This window comes from Melanostigma gelatinosum, assembly GCF_949748355.1.
Source record: "Melanostigma gelatinosum genome assembly, chromosome: 3".
NCBI classification, from domain to species: domain Eukaryota; kingdom Metazoa; phylum Chordata; class Actinopteri; order Perciformes; family Zoarcidae; genus Melanostigma; species Melanostigma gelatinosum.
The window spans coordinates 477775-505274 of record NC_136636.1 but is presented as its reverse complement, the minus strand read 5'-3'; the positions used below and the strand labels follow the sequence as shown (position 1 = coordinate 505274).

The 27500-nt window shown below is 45.2% G+C and overlaps 2 protein-coding genes across 3 annotated transcripts in view; one reads left to right on the top strand and one right to left on the bottom strand.

Moving 5' to 3' along the window:
* The window catches only part of ripor3 (RIPOR family member 3), a gene marked incomplete at its 5' end in the record, with an annotated part of 36450 nt that extends 35263 nt beyond the window's left edge, over positions 1-1187 (bottom strand). Inside the window, one exon of the mRNA XM_079265833.1 lies at positions 1090-1187. Within this exon, the coding sequence (XP_079121959.1) occupies positions 1090-1187 (98 nt within the window). The remainder of the gene's footprint in view (positions 1-1089) is intronic.
* Positions 1188-9284: 8097 nt separating this feature from the next.
* The window catches only part of chd6 (chromodomain helicase DNA binding protein 6), an 85801-nt gene continuing 67585 nt past the window's right edge, over positions 9285-27500 (top strand). Inside the window, exons 1-5 of one of the 2 annotated variants that reach the window (XM_079265830.1) lie at positions 9285-9393; positions 13109-13158; positions 20758-21325; positions 22095-22209; positions 23348-23498. In XM_079265830.1, coding sequence (XP_079121956.1) covers positions 13129-13158; positions 20758-21325; positions 22095-22209; positions 23348-23498 — 864 coding nt within the window. In that variant the 5' untranslated portion in view covers positions 9285-9393; positions 13109-13128. Of the gene's footprint in view, positions 9394-12863; positions 12979-13108; positions 13159-20757; positions 21326-22094; positions 22210-23347; positions 23499-27500 lie in introns of those variants that run through there. The other variant, XM_079265831.1, reaches the window with a different exon arrangement.

Below are 27500 nucleotides of genomic sequence, written 5' to 3'. Positions count from 1 at the left end.
TGAGTAGTCTGCAGCATAGTGTACTTTGTAGTGTGCACAATAGTGTACTTAGTAGTCTGAAGCATAGTGTACTTTGTAGTGTGCAGCATAGTGTACTTAGTAGTCTGCAGCATAGTGTACTTTGTAGTCTGCAGCATAGTGTACTTAGTAGTCTGCAGAATAATGTACTTAGTAGTCTGCAGCATAGTGTACTTAGTAGTGCATAGTGTACTTAGTAGTCTGCAGCATAGTGTACTTAGTAGTGTGCAGCGTAGTGCACTTTGTAGTGAGCACAATAGTGTACTTAGTAGTCTGCAGCATAGTGTACTTAGTAGTGCATAGTGTACTTAGTCGTCTGCAGCATAGTGGACTTAGTAGTCTGCAGCATAGTGTACTTTGTAGTGTGCACAATAGTGTACTTAGTAGTCTGCAGCAGAGTGTACTTTGTAGTGTGCACAATAGTGTACTTAGTAGTCTGCAGCATAGTGTACTTAGTGGTGCATAGTGTACTTAGTAGTGCATAGTGCACAATAGTGTACTTAGTAGTCTGCAGCAGAGTGTACTTTGTAGTGTGCACAATAGTGTACTTAGTAGTCTGCAGCATAGTGTACTTAGTAGTCTGCAGCGTAGTGCACTTTGTAGTGAGCACAATAGTGTACTTAGTAGTCTGCAGCATAGTGTACTTAGTAGTGCATAGTGTACTTAGTCGTCTGCAGCATAGTGGACTTTGTAGTCTGCAGCATAGTGTACTTTGTAGTGTGCACAATAGTGTACTTAGTAGTCTGCAGCAGAGTGTACTTTGTAGTGTGCACAATAGTGTACTTAGTAGTCTGCAGCATAGTGTACTTAGTGGTGCATAGTGTACTTAGTAGTGCATAGTGCACAATAGTGTACTTAGTAGTCTGCAGCAGAGTGTACTTTGTAGTGTGCACAATAGTGTACTTAGTAGTCTGCAGCATAGTGTACTTAGTAGTCTGCATCATAGTGTACTTTGTAGTGTGCAAGAAGTAAAGTATACATCTCATCTATCGACTCTGTTCTAGAGCTTTAAGGCAACTACAGTGGTCTTTGTTATCAGCATTCTAATTGGCTGTTGAGCTTGTCCCTCACCATCGTCGTCCAGTCAGAGAGCTGAACCCGGTGAAGGAGCGGCTCCTGAGGACCAAACCTCCATCTGAGGGGGAGTCGAATCGCAGCTTCACCGACATCCTGGAGAGACGGAGAGAAAGATTTTAATCATTAATCTGATTTTAATCACAAATCTGTGCAACACAAAAAATCCACCTCATTAAATATACTACAATTTACTTTAAACTGACACTTTAAAGAGTAACGTGAATCAGACAAACATGCTGCAGTTCAGACCAGGAAACAACCTCTGGTTCTAGTCGCTGGTGAGGCCGATGACCGTTGTGTCGTCTGAGAACTTCAGGAGTTTAACAGACGGGTCCTCTGAGGTGAGTGTGTGTGTGTGAGTGTGTGTGTGTGGCTACAGAGCAGACCCTCACAAGAGGCCTGTACATTGTCTGATACACACACAGCCCCCCCATAACATAATGACCTGACCCCCCCCCCCCCCCACCCCCCTCACAGAGGTTTTAGCTGCGTCCTGATTGGCCGTCCCTCTTCTCCTCATGTTCATGTTCTCACTCCTAGATGTTCAGTTCTTCTCCTCAGTGAGTAAGAATCCATCAAACAAACCTCCCAAACACCAACGAGCCGCCACACTATTCTTTTTCTTCTTCTTAAGATGAGAAACCGTAGCTCACTACTCTGAGAGATAATAAATCTATAAACGCATGAATAGATAAGAAAGCACACTCATGAAGATGAGACAAGCGTGTGGATGTTTGCATGTAAACGTATGTCCAGTTCAAAGACGTCGGGATATTTCTCCTCCCAAGAATTTACTTTTTCTTTTGGTTCGTTCAATCAGTTTGAACATTCGTTTGAGTGTCGAGTGAAAAGTTTCTTCTTCATCTGATCATCTTTGTTCTCAAAGGTTAAAGTCTGAATTCGTGTTTACTTCTCTCCACAAGACGACAAGCAAACAACTTTTAAAACACTTGTTTTCTGAATGGAGTCTGGTTTGATCAGTGCTATGCTAAGCTAACGTTGTAGCAGCTCATCAACACTCAACATGACGTCATCTAGACGTAAATACAGCAGCGTGTTGTTTGTACCAAAGTCTGTGGTTTATCCTCATTTATACACATTTAGACACATCGTTCGGTCTCTGTACTAATATAAGATATCGTAGAGCTAATGATGAGGCACAGTTTGTGTATCATCTCTAGTGTCCAGCAGGGGGCGACTCATCTGGTTGTATAGAAGTCTATAGAAAATGACTCTACTTCTCTCTTGATTTATTACCTCAGTAAACATTGTAAACATGAGTTTATGTCTCAATCTCTAGTTTCAAGTCTTCTTCAATACAGCATGATGTTCGTTTAGAGTCTGTGCCGTTTGATTTGCTGCTCACTTACAAGAGTTATAAAACAACAACTTTAAATATTTACATCAAACACTTCCTCAGGTCCTTTCAACAGACTTCATAGAAACCAGAACCAGACTCCAGACTTTACTGACACAATGATTCAGGTTTATTAAACTCACCTGACTGGATGAAGAACGGTCACTGCACCGAGTCCTCCTCACCGAACCGCCTCATGTCCAACACACTGTGTGTGTGTGTGTGTGGGGGGGTGTGGGGGGGCGTCTGCCGTCTGCTCCGTCCTGATAGCGTTCAATGTTGCAGAAGCTTTCATGAGGACGTCAGAAACAAACCCAACAAGTCCTCTCACTATTTCTCTCTCTCTCTCTCTCTCTCTCTCTCTCTCTCTCTCTCTCCTTCTTTCTCTATATTTTCCAGCTCTCCTCCTCCTCCTCCTCTCAGCTTCCTCTCTACTCCCTTTTTCTGTTCCCCTCCTCCTCTTTCACCACTTCCTACTCTGACAATCTGTTTCTATTAGTAAACTTCAGTTATCGTACCGAAGCCTTTACTCCTCCTTTACTCCTCCTTTACTCCTCCTTCACTCCTCCTTTACTCCTCCTTTACTCCTCCTTTACTCCTCCTTCACTCCTCCTTCACTCCTCCTTCACTCCTCCTTTACTCCTCCTTCACTCCTCCTTCACTCCTCCTTTACTCCTCCTTTACTCCTCCTTTACTCCTCCTTCACTCCTCCTTCACTCCTCCTTCACTCCTCCTTTACTCCTCCTTCACTCCTCCTTCACTCCTCCTTTACTCCTCCTTTACTCCTCCTTTACTCCTCATTTACTCCTCCTTCATTCCAGTACTGTAACTTGTATTCTGTGATGAAGCTTTTCTCTCCTCAGCTCAGATCTTCCTCTCTTCTTCACCTCCTCTCTTCTCTTTGTTCACTTTCTCTACGTTCTTCTTCTTCTGTGTTTCAGAGTGAATGTAGATGTTTCAGAAGCCCCCCCCCCCTATCATGTTAGTCTTTAAGCTCCGCCCTCATCGAATAATACACCAGCAGCGCTGCAGCTCAATGTCTCTGTGGAAGTAAACTCCAACATCTTCTGCTTGTGTCAACATTACCAAGTGGAGGTTCATTTATGTGACGTTATGCACAAACACAAGCCCTTCACCAGGAGACCCTAAAAGTTAACGTTGACATTTAGTCACGTGACTCGTTAGTGACTCATGTGACGTGACTCGGAATTGACTTGAGTTGCTAAGTTACCTTTCTCCTAAACCTAACTGAATATTTTGTTGGCTAAAGCTCACTTCCTGTGGAGACCGGAGTTTATTTTGAAAGGACACCGTGTAACCAGTGTGTGTGACGTCCTGACACGGTGGAAGCTGAAGCGTGAGGATGTGAGGAAGTGAGGATGTGAGGAAGTGAGGATGTGAGGATGTGAGGAAGTGAGGATGTGAGGAAGTGAGGATGTGAGGATGTGAGGAAGTGAGGATGTGAGGATGTGAGGATGTGAGGATGTGAGGATGTGAGGAATTCCGGTAAATTCCGTTATGTTCCGTCACGTTCAGACTTGCTGGGTTAAGTTAACGTCCACTGCATGCGGAACTTTATCGACTGTTAACGTTCGTCATTATCACGATTTAGAAGGAAAACGTAACGTGATGAAACATGCAGTTCACGCGGTCACTCTTTAACGTTAAACCAGAACGCTGGCGCATCTGCAGGCAGGTTGTTTGTTTTAACTCAAAGTAGAATGAGATGATTTCATGGTCAGAATAACTTTCATGACCACGAAACATGAGGCCCAGATACTGATGAGATGATGAGGTCACAGAGCTTCAGGGAGAGGAGGCTGTCTGTAGCGCAGCTTGACGCTTGATCCAGGCCTGGATAAAGGTGGAGCTGGGCCTGGATAAAGGTGGTGCTGGGTCTGGATAAAGGTGGAGGTGGGCCTGGATAAAGGAGGTGCTGGGCCTGGATAAAGGTGGAGCTGGGCCTGGATAAAGGTGGAGCTGGGCCTGGATAAAGGTGGAGGTGGGCCTGGATAAAGGTGGAGCTGGGCCTGGATAAAGGTGGAGCTGGGCCTGGATAACGGTGGAGCTGGGCCTGGATAAAGGTGGAGGTGGGCCTGGATAAAGGAGGTGCTGGGCCTGGATAAAGGTGGAGCTGGGCCTGGATAAAGGTGGAGCTGGGCCTGGATAAAGGTGGAGGTGGGCCTGGATAAAGGTGGAGCTGGGCCTGGATAAAGGTGGAGCTGGGCCCGGATAAAGGTGGAGCTGGGCCTGGATAAAGGTGGAGCTGGGCCTGGATAAAGGTGGTGCTGGGTCTGGATAAAGGTGGAGGTGGGCCTGGATAAAGGTGGAGCTGGGCCTGGATAAAGGTGGAGCTGGGCCTGGATAAAGGTGGAGGTGGGCCTGGATAAAGGTGGAGCTGGGCCTGGATAAAGGTGGAGCTGGGCCTGGATAAAGGTGGAGCTGGGCCTGGATAAAGGTGGAGCTGGGCCCGGATAAAGGTGGAGCTGGGCCCGGATAAAGGTGGAGCTGGGCCTGGATAAAGGTGGAGCTGGGTCTGGATAAAGGTGGAGCTAGGCCTGGATAAAGGAGGAGCTGGGCCTGGATAAAGGTGGAGGTGGGCCTGGATAAAGGTGGTGCTGGGCCTGGATAAAGGTGGAGGTGGGCCTGGATAAAGGTGGAGGTGGGCCTGGATAAAGGTGGAGGTGGGCCCAGATAAAGGTGGAGCTGGGCCCAGATAAAGGTGGAGCTGGGCCTGGATAAAGGCGGAGCTGGGCCTGGATAAAGGTGGAGGTGGGCCCGGATAAAGGTGGAGCTGGGCCCGGATAAAGGTGGAGCTGGGCCTGGATAAAGGCGGAGCTGGGCCTGGATAAAGGCGGAGGTGGGCCTGGATAAAGGCGGAGCTGGGCCTGGATAAAGGTGGAGCTGGGCCTGGATAAAGGTGGAGCTGGGCCTGGATAAAGGTGGAGGTGGGCCTGGATAAAGGTGGAGTTGGGCCTGGATAAAGGCGGAGCTGGAGCTGGGCCTGGATAAAGGTGGAGGTGGGCCTGGGTAAAGGTGGAGGTGGGCATGGATAAAGGTGGAGCGGGGCCTGGATAAAGGTGGAGGTGGGCCTGGATAAAGGTGGAGCTGGGCCTGGATAAAGGTGGAGGTGGGCCCGGATAAAGGTGGAGCTGGGCCCGGATAAAGGTGGAGCTGGGCCCGGATAAAGGTGGAGCTGGGCCTGGATAAAGGTGGAGCTGGGCCTGGATAAAGGTGGAGCTGGGCCTGGATAAAGGTGGAGCTGGGTCTGGATAAAGGTGGAGCTGGGCCTGGATAAAGGTGGAGCTGGGCCCGGATAAAGGTGGAGGTGGGCCTGGATAAAGGTGGAGCTGGGCCTGGATAAAGGTGGAGCTGGGCCTGGATAAAGGTGGAGCTGGGCCTGGATAAAGGTGGAGCTGGGCCTGGATAAAGGTGGAGCTGGGCCTGGATAAAGGTGGAGCTGGGTCTGGATAAAGGTGGAGATGGGCCTGGATAAAGGTGGAGCTGGGCCTGGATAAAGGTGGAGCTGGGTCTGGCTCACATGTCCTCATCACACTGTTCACTGTGATGATCACAGCCAGTGGACCAACAGGCCCACGTTGTTCCCAAGAACCCTGAAGTAATGAGAGGGTTAAGGTGCCTGTACCTACATCTCAGCAGGTTCATTTAAATAATTGAACTGGATTGAATGCATATTAATTGCAAACATAAGACACAATTCTAACAAATGTACAGTAAGAGTAGAAGTTAATATGAAGCCGTACAGTAACAGGGTTCAATGAAAACGAATCACTTTCTCTGTACAGGCGATGGTTCTCGCTACTCTTGCTGTCTTTGTTTTTATTTGACCAAAACTTTTGAAAATGAGACCTCTGTCTCTATTGATTTTGTCGAAATAAAGGTTAATATTAATAATAGAGCAGAAATACTGATCAATGACTGAATCATATATTAGTTTTTTGCTTCAAGTAAATGTCATCACTTAATTTTCTTTTCAGAATACATCAGAATGCTACATTTTAGTTGCAGATTCATCTTGAGACAAACCTTTGTCTATTGTGTTCAATCAGCCCACAGGAGTTTACAAGGCAGGCGTCCTTTCTCACAACACTGACCTGATGCATCAAGTGGATATGTTTTGCTGAACATGATATTATGCATTTGTCCTCTACATCCTCTAGTCTAATGAGCAGACTTATAAACGCACTGTTACAACTCCTTCATAGTGTCATATTGCTTTTCAGAGAATTATGACGATAAGTTCATCGTAGATGCAAAAGTATACTTATGTACAATATATTATGTTGAACATTGTTGCTCCTGGATGGATCACAGCAACCCAATCATGTTCAACACAGCTCCATGTCCTTGGTCATGCTGCCACAGCACTTAAAAGAATAAACTTCATCATTCTCATAATTCTGACCCTTTGATTTTGATGTGTATGTATGTATGTATGGATGTGTGTACGTGTGTGTACGTATGTGTGTGTGTGTTCGTATGTGTGTGTGTTTGTGTGTATGTGTGAGTGTGTATGGATGTATGTGTGTGTATGTATGTATGTTCGTATGTGTGTGTGTGTGTTTGTGTGTGTGTATGTGTGTGAGTGTGTATGGATGTATGTGTGAGTGTGTTCGTATGTGTGTGTGTGTTCGTATGTGTGTGAGTGTGTATGGATGTATGTGTGTGTATGGATGTATGTGCATGTGTGTGTATGTGTGTGTTCGTATGTGTGTGTGTATGTGTGTGAGTGTGTATGGATGTATGTGTGTGTATGTGTGAGTGTGTTCGTATGTGTGTGTGTATGTGTGTGTATGTGTGTGAGTGTGTATGGATGTATGTGTGTGTATGGATGTATGTGTATGTGCATGTGTGTGTATGTGTGAGTTCGTATGTGTGTGTATGGATGTGTGTGTGTGTATGTGTGTGTGTATGTGTGTGTGTATATGGATGGATGTGTGTGTATGTGTGAGTGTGTGTGAGTGAGTGTGTGTGAGAGAGAGATTTAGACATCACAGATGAAGAAGTTGTGTCTCACAGGTGAGACTAAATTACTTTAATCCTAAGAACAGTTTTAAGGAGAAGAAGCTCAAAGCTCACAGACTCGAGAAGTTAGAATATGTTGTAGTTCACCAACAACCTTCATCTCCTCCTCCTCATCATCACATGAACGGCTCTCTGGTTTTAGGAACATCCGGGACACGAAACCCGATCTTTAAAAGAGTGGAATGTGTGTTTAACGATGGAGGAGCACGAGGACACGTGATTGGTGGATGCAGCCGGTAGCGGAGAACCGTTAAAAAACAGAACGGAACGCACCCCCTCTTGTTTTCTTCTTCTCCCTTCAATGACAGTAGGGTCCAGCAGAGCACCAGGAGGATCTACCTGCAGGTCTGCGGTAAGAACAACAACACCAGCACGTACACAACAAACAACAGCCGGGGTCTGCACGCGCACGCACGCGTAAATGACTCACGTCAATGCGCGTGACCAGGAAGAAAAGACCCGCTGTACAACAACACACAATGGAGCTCTCAGACTAACCCGGGATAACTCGATACGGGTCTTCTTTGCGTGACAGCTGCGGGGCCAATGGAAACGTGCACGAGGCGCCAGCTGCAGCCAATGGAAGCTCGTGAGCTCAAGGTTCATGTTAGGCTGCAGCTGCGAAAACTTCCACCAAAATAAAAGAAGAAGAATTAGCTGTTTGTGTTGTGGCTGCTGCAGTGGTGTTAGTGGCCATTTTAGGTAAGAAGCGCGCTTTAACTTCTGGATGAGGCTCGTCTCTGTGTGTGTGGGCGCGCGTGCGTGCAGGACTCCGGCATCCAGACTGAATAAAGTCTGCTAACCCCATCTTTATGTGGATTAAATATGTATTCCACTCCTCCTCCCTTACTCTCTCCCTCCTTGATCCCTCCTCCCTTACTCTCGCCCTCCTTCATCCCTTCTCCTCCCTTACTCTCGCCCTCCTTCCTTCATCCCTCCCCTCCTCCCTTACTCTCGCCCTCCTTCATCCCCCCTCCTCCCTTACTCTCGCCCTCCTTCATCCCTCCTCCCTTACTCTCGCCCTCCTTCATCCCTTCTCCTCCCTTACTCTCGCCCTCCTTCCTTCATCCCTCCCCCCTCCTCCCTTACTCTCGCCCTCCTTCATCCCTCCTCCCTTACTCTCGCCCTCCTTCATCCCTCCTCCTCCCTTACACTCTCCCTTCAGCCCTCCTCCCTTACTCTCTCCCTCCTTCATCCCTCCTCCCTTACTCTCGCACTCCTTCATCCCTCCTCCTCCCTTACTCTCGCCCTCCTTCATCCCTCCTCCTCCCTTACTCTCGCCCTCCTTCATCCCTCCTCCTCCCTTACACTCTCCCTTCATCCCTCCCTTACTCTCCCTCCTTCCTTCATCCCTCCTCCTCCCTTACTCTCTCCCTCCTTCCTTCATCCCTCCTCCTCCCTTACTCTCCTTCCTTCATCCCTCCTCCTCCCTTGCTCTCTCCCTCCTTCATCCCTCCTCCTCCCTTGCTCTCTCCCTCCTTCCTTCATCCCTCCTCCTCCCTTACTCCCTCCCTCCTTCCTTCATCCCTCCTCCTCCCTTACTCTCTCCTTCCTTCATCCCTCCTCCTCCCTTACTCTCTCCCTCCTTCATCCCTCCTCCTCCCTTGCTCTCTCCCTCCTTCCTTCATCCCTCCTCCTCCCTTACTCCCTCCATCCTTCCTTCCTCATCTCTCTCTCTTTCTGTCTCTCGCCTCTCCCCTCCCTCCCTCCCCCCCCCCCCCCCCATCTCTCTCCCCTCCCTCCCTCCCTTGCCCGCTAATTTTTTATGCATTTTTCTAAACTGTCATGGCGATTTTGTGTCCTTGGAAATAAAAAGCGCCAGTGGTTTTTTCTCCCTTTTTCCGGTGCGGACCGCGGTGATGTCTCGCGGGTGAGAGCGCGTGAGTCCGGAGCAGGTGAGGGTTTACCGGTGGAGAGGTGTCCTCGAGACGGGAGAGTTTATAGTCCACACGTGTAAAGAGATCCTATAATGTCTCTACAACAGAGATGATGCGGTAACGTTACATAGCTAGCTTGGAACGTAGCATCGGATGCTAACGTGAAAAGAGGACACCGTGTCTCCGTCTCTCGGTCGGGGGTAGCTTTGTGTTTAAGAAGTAGCTTAGCTCCTCCGCAACCCTCAGTCAACCCAGCGAGCTAGCTGTGTGTTAGCTGTGAGCTAGCTGTGTGCTATCTGAGAGCTAGCCGCTGCGTCCGTTAGCATTGACCAAATAGCCCAAACCTGTAGAGAAGTGTAAGCTAGTTAGCTGTTAGCCAGCTAGCCTCTGGAGATTTGTGTGTGTGCGTGCGTACACAATGAGTCATGAAGCGGTGGTGTGCACGCGCTCACCTGGCCAGGTGTGACACCCGACAGACAAAAGGTCTGTGAGCTAACCGGCTACCTGAGGTCTGATGGATCACAGTGAATATGAAATAGATTCAGAATGTCTGGAGGTTCTAGAGGTCGCTGGTTCGATTCCTCAGGAGGACACAGTGGTCCATCAGCAGAGGACCAGAGGGTTAAACCTCACAGGGGCGATCTCCTTGTCCTCCTTTCTTGTCCTCTTGCCTCCTTGTCCTCATTTTTTGTCTCCTTGTCCTCTTGTCTCCTTATCTTTTGTCCTCTTGTCGCCTTATCTTTTGCCCTCATGTCTCCTTATCTTTTGTCCTCGTGTCTCCTTGTCCTCTGTCCTCTCTTCTGTTTGCTACACTTTGACTCAGAAACAGAAGTTTTTTTGGTCAATAAAACATCTTTAGTGTCCTCAGTAGTAGAGACAGTATTCAATACTGAGTCATCCATAATACTTTGTTCATACTGATGTAGTATAAATTAATGTAAATAATATATATATATATATACAGACATATATTATCTGATCATTTGTTTTTATATTGATACACGTTTTCAGTAGAAATTATCATGTTTATTAATACTTGACAATAAATACCCAGTTTAGAACAGAAAATACTACTTCCTGTTAGTGCTGGGCAGTATACCGGTTTTAATTTCCCGTATGATGTGAATTTTTCACACACCGTCATACCGGTGCACAGCCGAAACTACTGCAGTCTGTCTTCAACAGGCAGCAGAATATATTGTTCGCCGCTAAGAGCGCAACAGTCGGAACTACTTGTCTTAAGTGTATTGAGAGGGACCCCTAATCATGGTTATAACATAACAATTAATAACCCACAACTAACGCTCTGTAACAACAAAACACCATGACACAACAGTACACAGCATGTATGTATGTATGTATGTATGTATGTATGTATGTATAAATGTATAACTTTATATATATACACACACGCACGTGAACATAAACCTATGAGCAATGGAATTGCGGTGATAGTGCAAGTGGTGGTAACAGTGCAAACAGAGGTAGTAGTGTAGTATAACTGATGTATTGTTGATCAGAGTGACGGCCAGCAGAAAGAAGCTGTTCCTGTGTCTGGTGGTCTTAGTGTACAGAGCCCTGTAGCGCCCTCCAGAGGGGAGGAGGTGAACAGCTTGTGTCCAGGGTGTGAAGGGTCTGCAGAGATCTTTCTGCCCGTTTCCTGACTCTGGAGGTGAACAAGTCCAGGATGGAGGTCAGGCTGGAACCAATGATCCTCTCTGCAGACCTGACGGTCCGTTGCAGTCTGTTCTGTCCTGTTTGTTGGCCGATCCAAACCACACAGTGATGGAGGAGCAGAGAACAGACTGGATGATGGTGGAGTAGAACAGGATCAGCAGCTCCTGAGGCAGGTTGAACTTCCTGAGCTGGAGCAGGAAGTACAACCTCTGCTGGGCCTTTCTCCTGATGGTGTTGATGTTGGGAGCCCACTTCAGGTCCTGGGAGATTGTGGATCCCAGAAACCTGAAGGTCTCCACAGCGGATACAGTGCTGTTGAGTATGGTGAGGGGGGGCAGTGTTGGGGGCTCCTCCTGAAGTCCACTGTCATCTCCACAGTGTTGAGCTTGTTCAGCTCCAGGTTGTTCTGATCACACCAGAGGACCAGCTGTTCAACCTCCCGTCTGTACGCAGACTCATCACCGTCCCTGATGAGGACGATGACCGTTGTGTCGTCTGAGAACTTCAGGAGTTTAACAGACGGGTCCTCTGAGGTGCAGTCGTTGGTGTAGAGGGAGAAGACCGCATCCCTGGGGGGTCCAGTGCTGATGGTCCGGGTGCTAGACCGCATCCCTGGGGGTCCAGTGCTGATAGTCCGGGTGCTAGACCATATCCCTGGGGGGTCCAGTGCTGATGGTCCGGGTGCTGGATGTGATGTTTCCCAGCCTCACCTGCTGCGTCCTGTCTGTCAGGAGGTTAGTGATCCACTGACAGGTGGAGGCTGCACAGTGAGCTGGAGAGTTTGGGTGGAGTATCTCCAGGATGATGGTGGTGAACGCTGAGCTGAAGTCCAGAAACAGAACCCTTCATATGACCCTGGGGAGTCGAGGTGTTGCAGCATGTGGTGCAGTCGCATGCTGACTGCATCATCCACCGACCTGTTTGCACGGTAGGCAAACTGCAGGGGGTCCAGCAGGGGTCCTGTGATGTTCTTCAGGTGGGTCAACACCAGTCTCTCAAAGGACTTCATGACCACAGACGTCAGGGCGACGGGCCTGTAGTCATTAATCCTGTGATGGAGGGTTTCTTGGGGACCGGGATGATGGTGGAGCGTTTGAAGCAGGAGGGGACTTCACACAGCTCCAGTGATCGGTTGAAGGTCTTTGTGAAGATGGGTCCAGCTGGTCAGCACAGACTTTCAGGCAGGAGGGGGACACACCGTCCGGGCCTGGTGCCTTCCTGGGCTTCTGTCTGTGGAAGAGCCGACTTACATCCTCTTCGCAGATCCTCAGTGCTGGTGGGGGGTCGGTTGGGAGAGGTGAGATGGAGGCAGGGGGTGTAGGTGGTTGTTTGATGATGATGGGGCAGGTGGGGGGTGTGAGGGTGGGCTTGTCAAACCTGCAGTAAAACACATTCGCGTCGTCAGCCAGTTGGTGATTGGCCTCAGTGGGGGGGGGGGGGTCTCCTGTAGTTTGTGAGTAGTTTGTGTCTTGGACCTCAGCCTCCTACCAGATGGAAGGGGCTCCAACAGTTCATGACCAGGGTGAGAGGGGTCAGCTACAATCTTTCGTGCTCGCTTCAGGGTTCTTAAAGTGAACAAGTCCTGGAGGGACGGCAGATTGCAGCCGATCACCTCTCAGCAGAGCGGATGATGCGCTGCAGTCTGTCCTTGTCCTTGGCAGTGGCTGCAGCGTACCAGACGGTGATGGAGGAGCAGAGGATGGACTCAATGATGGCTGTGTAGAAGTGCACCATCATTGTCTTTGGCAGGTTGAACTTCTTCATCTGCCTCAGGAAGTACATCCTCTGCTGAGCCTTCTTGGTGATGGAGCTGATGTTCAGCTCCCACTTGAGGTCCTGGGATATGATGGAGCCCAGGAAGAGGAAGGACTCCACCACGTCGACATGCTGCTGTTGCAGTTCGTGACTGCTGTTTGGTGAAGACAGGTGTGGGAGTGTAGCTGTCCACATGACTGGTCTTTAAATGGGAGCCTGCATCACTAGACTTGTACGTTTGAACTGGTTGAATTCAAAGTGTTCAGCTTTCACTAATAATTGTGTCCTTTTGTGTTAACAGATGAAGTGAAGGGTTAGAAGATGAAAATACACAAGAAGGACAAGCAGCAGGTTTGTAACACACACACACACAAGAGAAGTAGGTGATTTATAGAAACCTCTCAGCAGCGTTGGTACTAAATAAAGCAGGTTCTCGTGTGTTTAGTTTAACATTTGAAATGTTTTCACTGCCTCTGTAATGAACTGATGACATCACTTCCTGTTGAGTGTGTTGTTGTTGTTGTGACCGTTTACTACTGAACTCCTGTAATATTGGACACTGATGAGAACAACAACGCTTTTACCTCTCCAGTTACCTACAGATTAGATTCTATTAGTGATGGGGGGAGGAGAGGACAGAGGAGAGGAGACGAGAGATGAGACGGGAGGGAGGACACAAGAAAGAGGCGAGAGCAGACAGGAAAGAGGAGACAGGAGAGAAGAGAGAGGAGACAGGAGAGAGGAGAGGAGGAAGGAGAAAAGAAACAGCAGAGAGGAGACAAGAAAGAGGAGGAAGGAGACAGGAAAGAGGAGATGGGAGAGAATATAGAGGAGACAGGAAAGAGGAGACGGGAGAGAAGTGAGAGGAGACGGGAGAGAGGAGGAAGGAGAAAAGAAACAGCAGACAGGAGACAAGAAAGAGGAGAAAGGAGACAGGAAATAGCGGACAGGATGGAGGAAAGAAGGGAGATAGATGGCTATATACTTTATTCATCCCCAGGGGGAAATTTGTATGTTACAGCAGCAAGACATACAAAGTAACAGAGTAACCAAAAATATTAAGTATCAAAAAAATGCACAATATATACAATAAAATAACAGAGTCGGACATTTTAAATATAAGAAGATAAAATAACAAAAATGCACAGCATATACAATGAAAGAAGAGTGGTAAATTAACTAACTAGGTAAAAAACAGCAGTGCCAAAATCAACCACCAGCGAACAACAGCAGTGTAGCGGTGAGTAGTTATGTGAAGGATGATCTGTTCAGAGGTGATTTATGATAAAGGCTTATTGCAGGAATGATCTCCTGTATCTGTCCTGTGACAGCGGAGCTGGATGAGTCTGTCCCTGCAGGAGGGTGGTCCTGGTTATCCAATATGGGTAAAAGTTTCTTCAGTGTCCTCTCCACCACGTTCTCCACATTGTCCGTTGACTCAAAGCAGTCCTGCAGGGCGTCAGTTCCTCCGGGATCTCAGGCCTGGCGCCGGGCAAAAGCCACGGCTCAGGCGGTGCGATCAGCTGATCACGGGAGTAAACAATGGCCCCACTCATTGTGTGTGGCTCTCCGTTACAAAGAGGGAGGAAAGTAACAGAATGCCACGAGAAAAGTTACGGTCCGTTGTCTGGCCATAACAAACAAACGTTAAGGAAAGAAAAGGAGAGGGGAAAGAGACTAAACGCTTGTTTCCTTGACTCCTCTCTCCTAATGTCTCGTCCTTGGGGAGGAAAGGAGGCGAGGAAAGGAGTGGAGGACGTACAGACTCCCGGGGTGCATCCCAAGTCTCTTAATTGTCATTTCCTTGCTTGAACCGGAAGTTGTTCTGCTCCGCCATGTTGACGGCCGTCCCAAAGCTCTTCTTTAGCTCGGAGGAGCGTTCAGATGTCTACACGTCTTTTCCTCCGTTACAGTTCAAGTTCCGTTATGTACCGTTACCGTTCAGACTTGCTGGTTTAAGTTAACTGCAGTGGACGTTACATTAGTTTGACGTTACATTAGTGTGACGTCACATTAGTTTGACGTTACATTAGTGTGACGCTACATTAGTGTGACGTTACATTAGTGTGACGTTACATTAGTGTGACGTTACATTAGTGTGACGTTACATTAGTGTGACGCTACATTAGTGTGACGTTACATTAGTGTGACGCTACATTAGTTTGACGCTACATTAGTTTGACGTTACATTAGTTTGACGTTACATTAGTGTGACGTTACATTAGTGTGACGTTACATTAGTGTGACGTTACATTAGTTTGACGCTACATTAGTGTGACGCTACATTAGTTTGACGCTACATTAGTGTGACGTTACATTAGTTTGACGTTACATTAGTGTGACGTTACATTAGTTTGACGTTACATTAGTTTGACGCTACATTAGTGTGACGTTACATTAGTGTGACGTTACATTAGTGTGACGCTACATTAGTTTGACGCTACATTAGTTTGACGTTACATTAGTTTGACGCTACATTAGTGTGACGTTACATTAGTTTGACGTTACATTAGTTTGACGCTACATTAGTTTGACGCTACATTCGTGTGACGTTACATTAGTGTGACGTTACATTAGTGTGACGCTACATTAGTTTGACGCTACATTAGTGTGACGTTACATTAGTTTGACGCTACATTAGTTTGACGTTACATTAGTGTGACGTTACATTAGTGTGACCTTACATTAGTGTGACGCTACATTAGTTTGACGCTACATTAGTTTGACGTTACATTAGTTTGACGTTACATTAGTGTGACGTTACATTAGTGTGACGTTACATTAGTGTGACGGTACATTAGTTTGACGGTACATTAGTGTGACCTTACATTAGTGTGACGTTACATTAGTTTGACGGTACATTAGTGTGACGTTACATTAGTTTGACGTTACATTAGTGTGACGTTACATTAGTGTGACGTTACATTAGTGTGACGTTACATTAGTTTGACGTTACATTAGTTTGACGCTACATTAGTGTGACGTTACATTAGTGTGACGTTACATTAGTGTGACGTTACATTAGTGTGACGTTACATTAGTGTGACGGTACATTAGTTTGACGTTACATTAGTTTGGCGTTACATTAGTTTGACGTTACATTAGTGTGACGTTACATTAGTTTGACGTTACATTAGTTTGACATTACATTAGTGTGACGGTACATTAGTGTGACGGTACATTAGTTTGACGTTACATTAGTTTGACGTTACATTAGTTTGACGTTACATTAGTTTGACGTTACATTAGTTTGACGTTACATTAGTGTGACGTTACATTAGTGTGACGTTACATTAGTTTGACGTTACATTAGTTTGACGTTACATTAGTTTGACGTTACATTAGTGTGACGCTACATTAGTGTGACGTTACATTAGTGTGACGCTACATTAGTGTGACGCTACATTAGTGTGACGTTACATTAGTGTGACGTTACATTAGTTTGACGTTACATTAGTGTGACGTTACATTAGTGTGACGTTACATTAGTTTGACGTTACATTAGTTTGACGTTACATTAGTTTGACGTTACATTAGTTTGACGTTACATTAGTGTGACGCTACATTAGTGTGACGTTACATTAGTGTGACGCTACATTAGTGTGACGCTACATTAGTGTGACGTTACATTAGTGTGACGTTACATTAGTTTGACGTTACATTAGTGTGACGTTACATTAGTGTGACGTTACATTAGTGTGACGTTACATTAGTGTGACGTTACATTAGTGTGACGTTACATTAGTGTGACGTTACATTAGTGTGACGTTACATTAGTGTGACGTTACATTAGTGTGACGTTACATTAGTGTGACGCTACATTCGTGTGACGTTACATTAGTGTGACGTTACATTAGTTTGACGCTACATTAGTTTGACGCTACATTAGTTTGACGTTACATTAGTTTGACGTTACATTAGTGTGACGTTACATTTGTGTGACGTTACATTAGTGTGACGGTACATTAGTTTGACGTTACATTAGTTTGACGTTACATTAGTGTGACGTTACATTAGTGTGACGGTACATTAGTTTGACGCTACATTAGTTTAACGTTAGGGCTCGGGGTAGGGTGACCATATCCATAACACCAAAAAGGAGGACACTGCGGTATTTAGTGAAGCTGTGAATAATTGCATCGGACTCTGGCGTGCTCCCCTCTACAATGCAACTTTGTGTGATTGCTACATGATGTATGTGTAACAGAATCGGAAAAAATTGTCTTAAAGAGTCAAAAAGTGTTTGTTCACAGTATTTGTATTTATTCAATACACTGTGGTGTTCAAAAACTGACCACTGTGCTGAGTGCCACAAAGCATAACATTTGTGGTCTTAAAATGTACAAATTAAATCACAGGTCACATAAATAATAAATAATAAACAGATAAATGAATGTTTGAAAAGCATAAAGAAAACCAAATTTGTTTGGTTGACATTTAACGGCTCAAAAAGTCAAGAATTTCTAAAGTGATTGAGTCTATTGGGGACTTGTGTGCAGTGTCTTTGTTTTCATCAGACTAATTTGTCCATCGGCAGTATCAAGTGGTAGAAAGAGGGATGCAGAATGTCTGTACTTGAACGCACCAGTTTGAATGTTATCTATTCAACAAGTGGAAGAGGTATTCAGATCCTTTTCTGAAGTCAGGGTAGCAATACCACAGTATAACACATGTAAGTCCTGTGTAATCCTACACTCAAGCTTTGTGCCACATATGGACAGAGGCGTGCTGGAGACATATTTCAGGGCGCGAAAAGAGACAACCAAAGCCAATAGGGCAAAAAACAGACACAGAAAAGCTTTGTGCAGCTTTTCTGTGGAATAAAAGAACACAGTAACACGGAATACTAACATACTGAAGAAAAGGCAGTAAATAATATCCTCATTAAAAAATATATTCCAAAAACAACTGTAGGCTGAGCCAAAAAATATTTCTAAAGTGATTCAGTCTTTTGGGGGACTTGTGTGCAGTGTCTTCATCCGTGTATGTGTGCAGTTTGTTTAACAGGTAACAGAGAAAACATCTCCACTCTGACAGTGATGATAACTGTGTCTTTATTAATATAAGTAGTAGTTTAACACCATTAAATCAACTGAAAACATACGATCTTTTTTTTAATCAATATTTAAAGTGCATTTTTATTGGAATGTTCGCTGAAAACGGCCCTGACCAGAAAACAACTCTGTACAGTGATCATGTACAGACACAAATGGAGAGGAGAGGAAACCATGCGAGGAGAGGAGACGAGGCGAGAGGACGCGAGGAGATATGTTTTAACAGACATGAGACGTCCTTTCCTCTGAAGCGTCACGTGAAGCGACGTCGGTTTCTGATGATTGAGGCGACTGACAGCTGATCAGCTGTCAGTCGCCTCAGTGCGTAGATATGACGTAGCCAGCACACGGAGCCTTGTTTACCTTTTTAACCAATGATATAGGGCTAGAACCTAACCTAAGCCTATCAGATATTTATTTGACAACGCGTTTAACCAATCATTTGTTAGACTGCGTTCCAGCAAAACATTCTATCGCGCGGCTCTTTAGGCCCAGTGGAACTCCAAACAGGAGGACAAATGCGCGTCGGACGCCGGACAGGGCATTGAAAATCCGGACTGTCCGGCCTAAATCCGGATGTCTGGTCACCCTAGTTAGGGGTCTGCACTTTACAATCCTTTAAAATCTGAAACGGACCCAAACTTTTCCTGAAACTTAATCTGTGACTTCATGAAAACTGTGCTAGCTATCAAAATGTCCCTTTGGCTCAATACAGTGCAGCATTCTGTCTACGTTTTAAACTTTGAATCATGTTTCTACGTTAAAGTATGGCTAGTCAATATGGGCCCAAAGTTAAGTGTTTTTTTTTAGCTCTCTTCACGCCGAAACCCCATTCAAGTCAATAGAGAAACTTTTCTGTTTTTTGGGGAAACCGCTGGGCGAATCTCTGAAAAATAGATAGCACACTATTCCTGATCAGGCCGCACGTTTTGATGTGTTTTTCACGGCGCTGTTGGCACCGCTGTGTGGGGAGAAGCGCGCCAAACTTTTGGATAAAGATCATTATTAAGCCTGCAGGATTACAGTCGTGGCACAAAGCACACTGACTTACTGTTTCTTCATCAAACTTCATCAGACTTAAATAGAACTTCTGAATGTTATCCTGATACTTTGTGATCGTCATATCTAGTCTTTTTCATAAACACACAATTGAAATGATTTTATTTAAATATTATTTTTGGGTCATTAGTAGTTTTAATGATTTATAATAATGGCTTGACTTTGTTTCCATATATTAGACTTTCACCGTGTCTTTAGGATTTCTAGTGATGAGTGCATTTTAATAAATCCCCTGATTTCTGATGAACTGCATTCTGGTCCAAAGAGGTCAGAGTATGATTTTACATTTGACCTTAAAGTCGTGTATTGATCTATCGGACCAATGTGATTTCACCTTCAGACACAATAAACTGTCTCCATGTCTCTTCATGAGACAGTTAGACAGGCTGACAGACAGACAGACAGGCTGACACCAGGGACAGACAGGCTGACAGACAGTTGTGAGCCAGTGGACATGTTTATGTCCTCACAGTTTTGGGGCGGTGAGCCAGTTTCCATGGTAACTGCTCTGATCCCCCATCCCCATCCCCAAACATGCAGGGAACATACGGGTAACATACAGAAACATACGGGGAACATACAGAAACATATGGGTAACATACGGGGAACATACAGAAACATATGGGTAACATACAGAAACATACGGGTAACATACAGGTGACATACAGTAACATACGGGGAACATACAGAAACATACGGGTAACATACAGAAACATACGGGTAACATACAGAAACATACGGGTAACATACAGAAACATACGGGTAACATACAGAAACATACGGGTAACGTACAGAAACATACGGGTAACGTACAGAAACATACGGGTAACATACAGAAACATACGGGTAACGTACAGAAACATACGGGTAACGTACAGAAACATACGGGTAACGTACAGAAACATACGGGTAACATACAGAAACATACGGGGAACATACGGGGAACATACAGAAACATATGGGTAACATACGGGGAACATACAGAAACATATGGGTAACATACAGAAACATACGGGTAACATACAGGTGACATACGGGGAACATACAGAAACATACGGGTAACATACAGAAACATACGGGGAACATACGGGTAACATACGGGGAACATACAGAAACATACAGAAACATATGGGTAACATACGGGTAACATACGGGGAACATACAGAAACATATGGGTAACATACGGGGAACATACAGAAACATACGGGTAACATACAGGGAACATACGGGTAACATACAGAAACATATGGGTAACATACGGGGAACATACAGAAACATACGGGTAACATACGGGTAACATATGGGTAACATACGGGTAACATACAGAAACATACGGGGAACATACATAAATATATGGGTAACATACATAAACATGCAGTAACAAAATAACTCTGTGGTACAAATGATTAAATATGAATGAATGAAATTTAAAGTAAACAACAAACAGGAACCAGAGATGTGGACGAGCATCCTGCTGACAACAACTGAATTTAACAAAAGGAGAACGAAACAAGTGGAGACAAACAAAGAGCAGAAACTCTTCTGGTTGCTCCGCTGATAAATGCTCCGATAATATTAATAATATTACTGTGAGTGATAATCATTTCTCTTTAACAGACATGCTGTTTTCTGTCTCTAATAAATTATATGTTTAATAAATTACATTTCTCAAAGAAACTCAATGCCTTCAGCAGATATTTCTCATTAAAGTTCCCAGTAGAGGGCTTTTATTGTGAAAGTCGTGTACAGGAAGTGCTCATTGACAGCAGCTCAACATTGTAAAAGGATGTTTAGTGAAACAGAACCAGACGATTAATGACAAACATTTATTTTCCAGATGTTCACTGGTGTCCTGAAGCACACGCTTCCTTCGGCCTCCTCCTCTGCAGCCGCCTCCTCCTCCTCCTCTTCGGACCAAAAGACTAACGCACAAACAGTTCCAACAATCCTTCGGGGTCACCTGGTCGTGGGCTCAAAGGACAGGCTCCGCCTCCTCACCCCCGTGGGCAGCACGACGTCCAATCACAGCGCGGCGGCCGGGGCTGCTAAGCACTCGGCCCCGCGACCTCCTTCCTCCCTGAGCGAGGAGGATGATGGAGGAGGAGGAGGAAGGGTGAAGAAGAAACGGAAGAAAAAGGACAAGAGAGAACGTGAGGTGGAAGAGAGGGAGAGCAGCAAACCAAAGAAACGGAAGGAGGAGAAGGAGGCCACGGCGGTCTCACTGAGGAGGAGCAAGGAGCGTAGGAGCAAAGGGAAGGAGGCCAGGAAGGAGCTGAAGAATGTGTCGGGAGGTAAACATTCAGGGGCCCCGGTGGCCCCCGGTCCTCTGGCTCCTGTCAAGGTCCCAGGAAAGAGAGGAAGGAAACCTAAAGTCAAAGTCCTTCCTCCTGTTTCCTCCGACCAAGGTACCTTCAGTCTATGTCCTCCATGGTTTTATTCATGTTTTTATTCTCCATGGTTTTATTCTCCATGTCCTTTATGAAGCTCCAGGTCACATATCTACACACACATACAGTATATACATTAGTGCTGGGCAAGTTAACGCGTTAATTCCGCGTTAACGCATTCATTAATTAACGCCGACAATTATTTTATCGCGCCTTAACGCATTTTTTAAATTACAATAAATAAAAAAAGAATTATTATTATTTTTTTTAATTGAAAGACAAGACATACATAAGAACAAGAGGATGACAACGACAGTGGGATAAAAGCAGCAAACATCCTGTAGTCAGACATGTTCGTGCACCGATATGCTGACATTCACCGTAAACACATTCAAACGCACAGATCGGCAGCGAAGGACTTTGAAAGTTAACGGAAACATGAACGCGAGACGACATCCGGTTTCTTCAGACCAACATCCGGTTTTCAGAATAAGATGCCAACAAAGTATGAATTATATTCACATTAAGTATGAAACATGCTGCCTGCATCTTGTGAATCAAATGTTATTGCCCTTTAGTTCATACAGCAGCACTTTAAAATAAAAGTGCACAATACACTACTTTATAATTCATTGTTGAACTTTGCCACAACAATGAGATCAATCGCAAAAAATCCATGCGATTAATCGCAATTAAATATTTTAATCGTTGCCCAGCACTAATATATATATAAATATGTGTATATATAGATATGTATGTCCTCTGATGTGTCCTCCGTCCTCCACAGCACCTCCTCCTGCTCCTGTTGTCCTCACTAAGGCCCAGAGCCACGGCAAGAACCACAGACAGACCAACAAGACCAAGACCCCCTCAGCACCAAGACAGAGGGGCCGCAAACCCAGGTAAGACCCGGTCACGGTCCTCTGGGGTCTAAAGTTCTGCTCCTCTATGAACAGAACCATCATGAGTAGAAGTAGAGAACTAGAACACATCTGTAGTGCAGAATAACTCAGTTATGATGACATCATTCATGAATAAAGAAAAGAAACACAAGTTGAATTTCTTTAAAAATTTCTATAAGTGTGCACACGTGTTACTAATGTTAGAAATAAACACACGAGTTGTGTTAAAGGAGAGGACGACTAAAGCTGCTGCTCACTGGAGACGACTGCACATGGCTGGGTCACCATCATCACCGCTGCCTTTTCTCTACGGCAACCCTGAAGGGACATATCATCTCCAATACAAAACCATAAACATGAGTCTGTTACAATAATAATAAATAAAAACATTGCGTAAACGCGCTATCAAATCATTTTCGGCGTTAATTAATTAATGTGTTAACGTGATAATAACGCGTTAACTTGCCCAGCACTAGTGTAAACCAAACGTCATTGTCCTTTTGTTCATATAGCAGTACTTTCAAAATAAAAGTGCGCAACACACTACTGTTGAATTCATTATTGAACTTTGAGATGAATGGACATTAAACATTGTAATCGCTGTCCAGCACTAATCTTGACACAATCTGGTTAAAGTAGACTCTTTATTAGTGGAGACATTTAGAATGTAGAATAAAATGTTTTAGATGAAATATCACTGTTTAAAGATTTAAATGAGCTTTTTCTTTAGCTTCTTCTACGACAAACGAAGTCGTTTTGGAGATGGTTTAAAGACGAGTTGAATGTTTTTCCAACCTGACGGTGGTTTTGTGGTTCAGAGGGTTAAAGGTTTTATTTAGTCTTTTCTTTATATCGGTGACATCAGCCTCATGAACCAGTCCAACACGGGTCACTTGTTCGGTGAAGTGGTTCTCCTCTTCCTCCTCTTCCTCACTGTTCATTTAAATCTGTCAATGACTGAGACCTCACATTCATCTGAAGAGGCTCAGACATGAGGTAAAGAAAGTAGTCCTGTAAAGTAGTGATGAGGTGTCTGCTGGTCCTCTGACCTGGTTACTGAGGACATGAAACCACAGTGAGGAGAGGACACACCCTCTATCAACCTAATGGTTCCTCCTCATTGTGCTCCTCCTCTCAGAGACCCTGGAGCAGCGCCGCTGGAGAAGAAGAAGAAAGGGAAGAGGAGAAACCAGGAGCAGGTTGTCCAGGAGGGGGGGGGCGGCAGCGATGAAACTACCTCAACCCTCACCATGGGGGGGGAGGACAGCCAGGACGTCCTGGACATCACGGTGAGTCGTGGACATGTATATCTATAATATCTTTGTGTAGATGAAGATGTACACAGGGTTAGTTCAAGGCAGTGGTGTACAGTAACGAAGTAGAAATACTTAAGTAGTTTTTTTGGATATCTGTACTTTACTTTACTACTTATATTTCTGCAAAGAAAAGTGATACTTTTACTCCGATACATTTCCCCTGAAACCTTCGTTACTCGCTACAAAATCAAATCTATCTTTAGAAACAAAATGAATCCTGAGAGCAGCGTCGGGGACTGTGGTGGAACACAGACTGCAGGCAGGTTTGGTGAATCAGTGGTCCTAGCAGCAAGTTAAATCATTGGTTCATCACGTTAATGCATAATTACAAACAAGTGCTCTCAAAGCCGCGGTGTTGTGATTCCCAGTGATGCCAGGATGCTACATGCTATAGCTAGCGGGCGACTACATGAGCAGAATTCCACTCAGGACGGGTGGGATGAGGAGAGGTGGATGGGTCAGACTAACACTGTGTTTCCTCCAGGAGGCCGCAGTTTGTGCCGTGTGTGAAACGAGAAGCCAATGTTGATTTATTTGTGACGTGACGTCCGTACTTAGGCAACGCTGCTTCCGTAGATATTTTAACACAAACCACGATCTTTTCCTAAACCGAACTGAAAAGTAGTTTCATCGCCTAAACCTGAGTTGTTTCCTGTGAAGATGGAAGTTTATTTTGAAGACAGTCTGCATGTAACAAGCCAAAACAGACTCATGTTGCTGGACTTTTGCAGGAAAAACGCACGAAAAATGAGGAATAACTTTTCGTAAGATATCAAGAACACGGGGATGAATTGATATCATTGTATAAAGAGAGTGACCTGAGAAGATCAATCTCATGTCTGTAAGTTAAATCAGCTATAATTTGGGCTGCAACTAACGATTATTTTAATAATCGATGAATCGGGTGATTATTTTTCCGATTAATCGATGAATCGGATAAAAAAAACAAAAGCATTCATTTCCAACCCTTTATTCAAAAACAGAACTGATCTTCAGAAAGTGCACAAACGGTTGCTCCTTGAACATCCCTGAGCTGTTCAAGTAATAATAAAAAGAATCCTTCAGTGATCGACCCTGCTGCTGAACATCCTTCCTCCTCATAAAGGACTCCAACATGTTGGCGTTGTTGAATCAGGAAATAAATCCTGAAGCAGTCTGTGTTCACCCAGAGCTCTACGACACCGCGTATCAACAGAGACCGACCAAACGATGTGTACACGTGTGTGTGCGTGTGTGTGTGTGTGTGTGTGTAAACCTGGTACAAACAATGAATACACGCTGCCGTATGTGGAGCTGCTACAATGTTAGCATAGCCTAGCACCGACCCATCCGAGCTCCATTGAGAAGACAAGTCGGCATCATCACGTCGTGAATACACTTCGATAGAATCCACGGAGCTCCTCTGGACGATGTTATGAACCAGACATGACGGCGTTTAGTTTCCCGGGATATCTGTGACTTCCACAACACGTACTAAGCAGAAATAGGTTATTTTTTTCATAGTTAATGGCGGACAGTTGAACTGCCTTCAGGGCGATAAGCCCCGCCCCCTCTCCGGCGCGTCCAGGGTTGTTACTTTCGGTGCTGCTTTAGCATTGATCATGTTTTGGTATTTGAGTCATGTTGTGGATGATCAGATGGAGTTATGATGGGAGCAGTCGCCCAATTGCAGATTCAGCTTGAGCAAAACCTTTGTCTATTGTGTTCAATCAGCCCATAGGAGTTTACAAGGCAGGTGTCCTTTCTCTAAACACTGACCTGATGCATCAAGTGGATATGTTTTGCTGAACATGATATTATGCATTTGTCCTCTACATCCTCTAGTCTAATGAGCAGACTTATAAACGCACTGTTACAACTCCTTCATAGTGTCATATTGCTTTTCAGAGAATTATGACGATAAGTTCATAGTCGATGCAAAAGTATACTTATGTACAATATATTATGTTGAACATTGTTGCTCCTGGATGGATCACAGCAACCCAATTATGTTCAACACAGCTCCATGTCCTTGGTCATGGTGCCACAGCACTTAAAAGAATAAACTTCATCATTCTCACAATTCTGACCCTTTGATTTTTTATTAACAGCATTTACTTTTACTTTCAATGAACAGGTTATGATGTTCATTTAATGTTCAGGTTATGATGTACATTTAATATCAGAAAATTACTTTTGAGACTTACGTAATTTTGTATCTGATATTTATTGTACTTAAGACTTTTACTCAAGTAGTATTCTAATAGGTGACTTTTACTTTTACTGGAGTAGTTTTCCAGTAAGGTATCTTTACTTTTACTCAAGTATGGCTTTTGGGTACTTTATACACCACTGCTTAAAGGAGACCTTCACATGACAACTAAAGCAGCAGCATCATCTCGTCTCACACAGGAACATGAAGAGACATGAACCACATTTAGTCTCATTACGAATACACATTTTAATAATAATTACAGCAAACAATAACGGACGTTATGTTCAGTTCACATCCATCTGATCATTTATTAACAAAACATTCGTCTGGTTTTAATGTCTTTGTATTAAACTTTGTCTTTCCTTTCTTTGTCTTCTTCACATGTCTTCTCATGTCTCTGTCCTCTCATGTCCTCTGTCCTCCTCTCATGTGTGTCCTCCTCATGTCCTCTGTCCTCTTCTCATGTCCTCTGTCCTCCCCTCATATCTCATGTCCTCTCATGACCCCCCTCATATCTCATGTCCTCTCATGTCCCCCCCTCATATCTCATGTCCTCTCATGTCCCCCCCCTCATATCTCATGTCCTCTCATGTCCCCCCCTCATATCTCATGTCCTCTCATGTCCCCCCCTCATATCTCATGTCCTCTCATGTCCCCCCCCTCATATCTCATGTCCTCTCATGTCCTCTCCTCATATCTCATGTCCCCCCCTCATATCTCATGTCCTCTCATGTCCCCCCATCATATCTCATGTCCTCTCATGTCCCCCCCTCATATCTCATGTCCTCTCATGTCCCCCCCTCATATCTCATGTCCTCTCATGTCCTCTCCTCATATCTCATGTCCCCCCCTCATATCTCATGTCCTCTCATGTCCCCCCCTCATATCTCATGTCCTCTCATGTCCCCCCCTCATATCTCATGTCCTCTCATGTCCCCCCCTCATATCTCATGTCCTCTCATGTCTCCCCCTCATATCTCATGTCCTCTCATGTCCCCCCGTCATATATCATGTCCTCTCATGTCCCCCCCCCCCCTTATATCTCATGTCCTCTCATGTCCCCCCCTCATATATCATGTCCCCCCCTCATATCTCATGTCCTCATGTCCCCCCCTCATATCTCATGTCCTCCCCTCATATCTCATGTCCTCCCCTCATATCTCATGTCCTCTCATGTCCTCCCCTCATATCTCATGTCCTCCCCTCATATCTCATGTCCTCTCATGTCCTCCTCTCATGTCCTCTCATGTCCTCCCCTCATATCTCATGTCCTCTCATGTCCTCCTCTCATGTCCTCTCATGTCCTCCCCTCATATCTCATGTCCCCCCCTCATATCTCATGTCCTCTCATGTCCCCCCCTCATATCTCATGTCCTCTCATGTCCCCCCCTCATATCTCATGTCCTCTCATGTCCCCCCCTCATATCTCATGTCCTCTCATGTCTCCCCCTCATATCTCATGTCCTCTCATGTCCCCCCGTCATATCTCATGTCCTCTCATGTCCCCCCCCCCTTATATCTCATGTCCTCTCATGTCCCCCCCTCATATATCATGTCCCCCCCTCATATCTCATGTCCTCATGTCCCCCCCTCATATCTCATGTCCTCCCCTCATATCTCATGTCCTCCCCTCATATCTCATGTCCTCTCATGTCCTCCCCTCATATCTCATGTCCTCCCCTCATATCTCATGTCCTCTCATGTCCTCCTCATGTCCTCTCATGTCCTCCCCTCATATCTCATGTCCTCTCATGTCCTCCTCTCATGTCCTCTCATGTCCT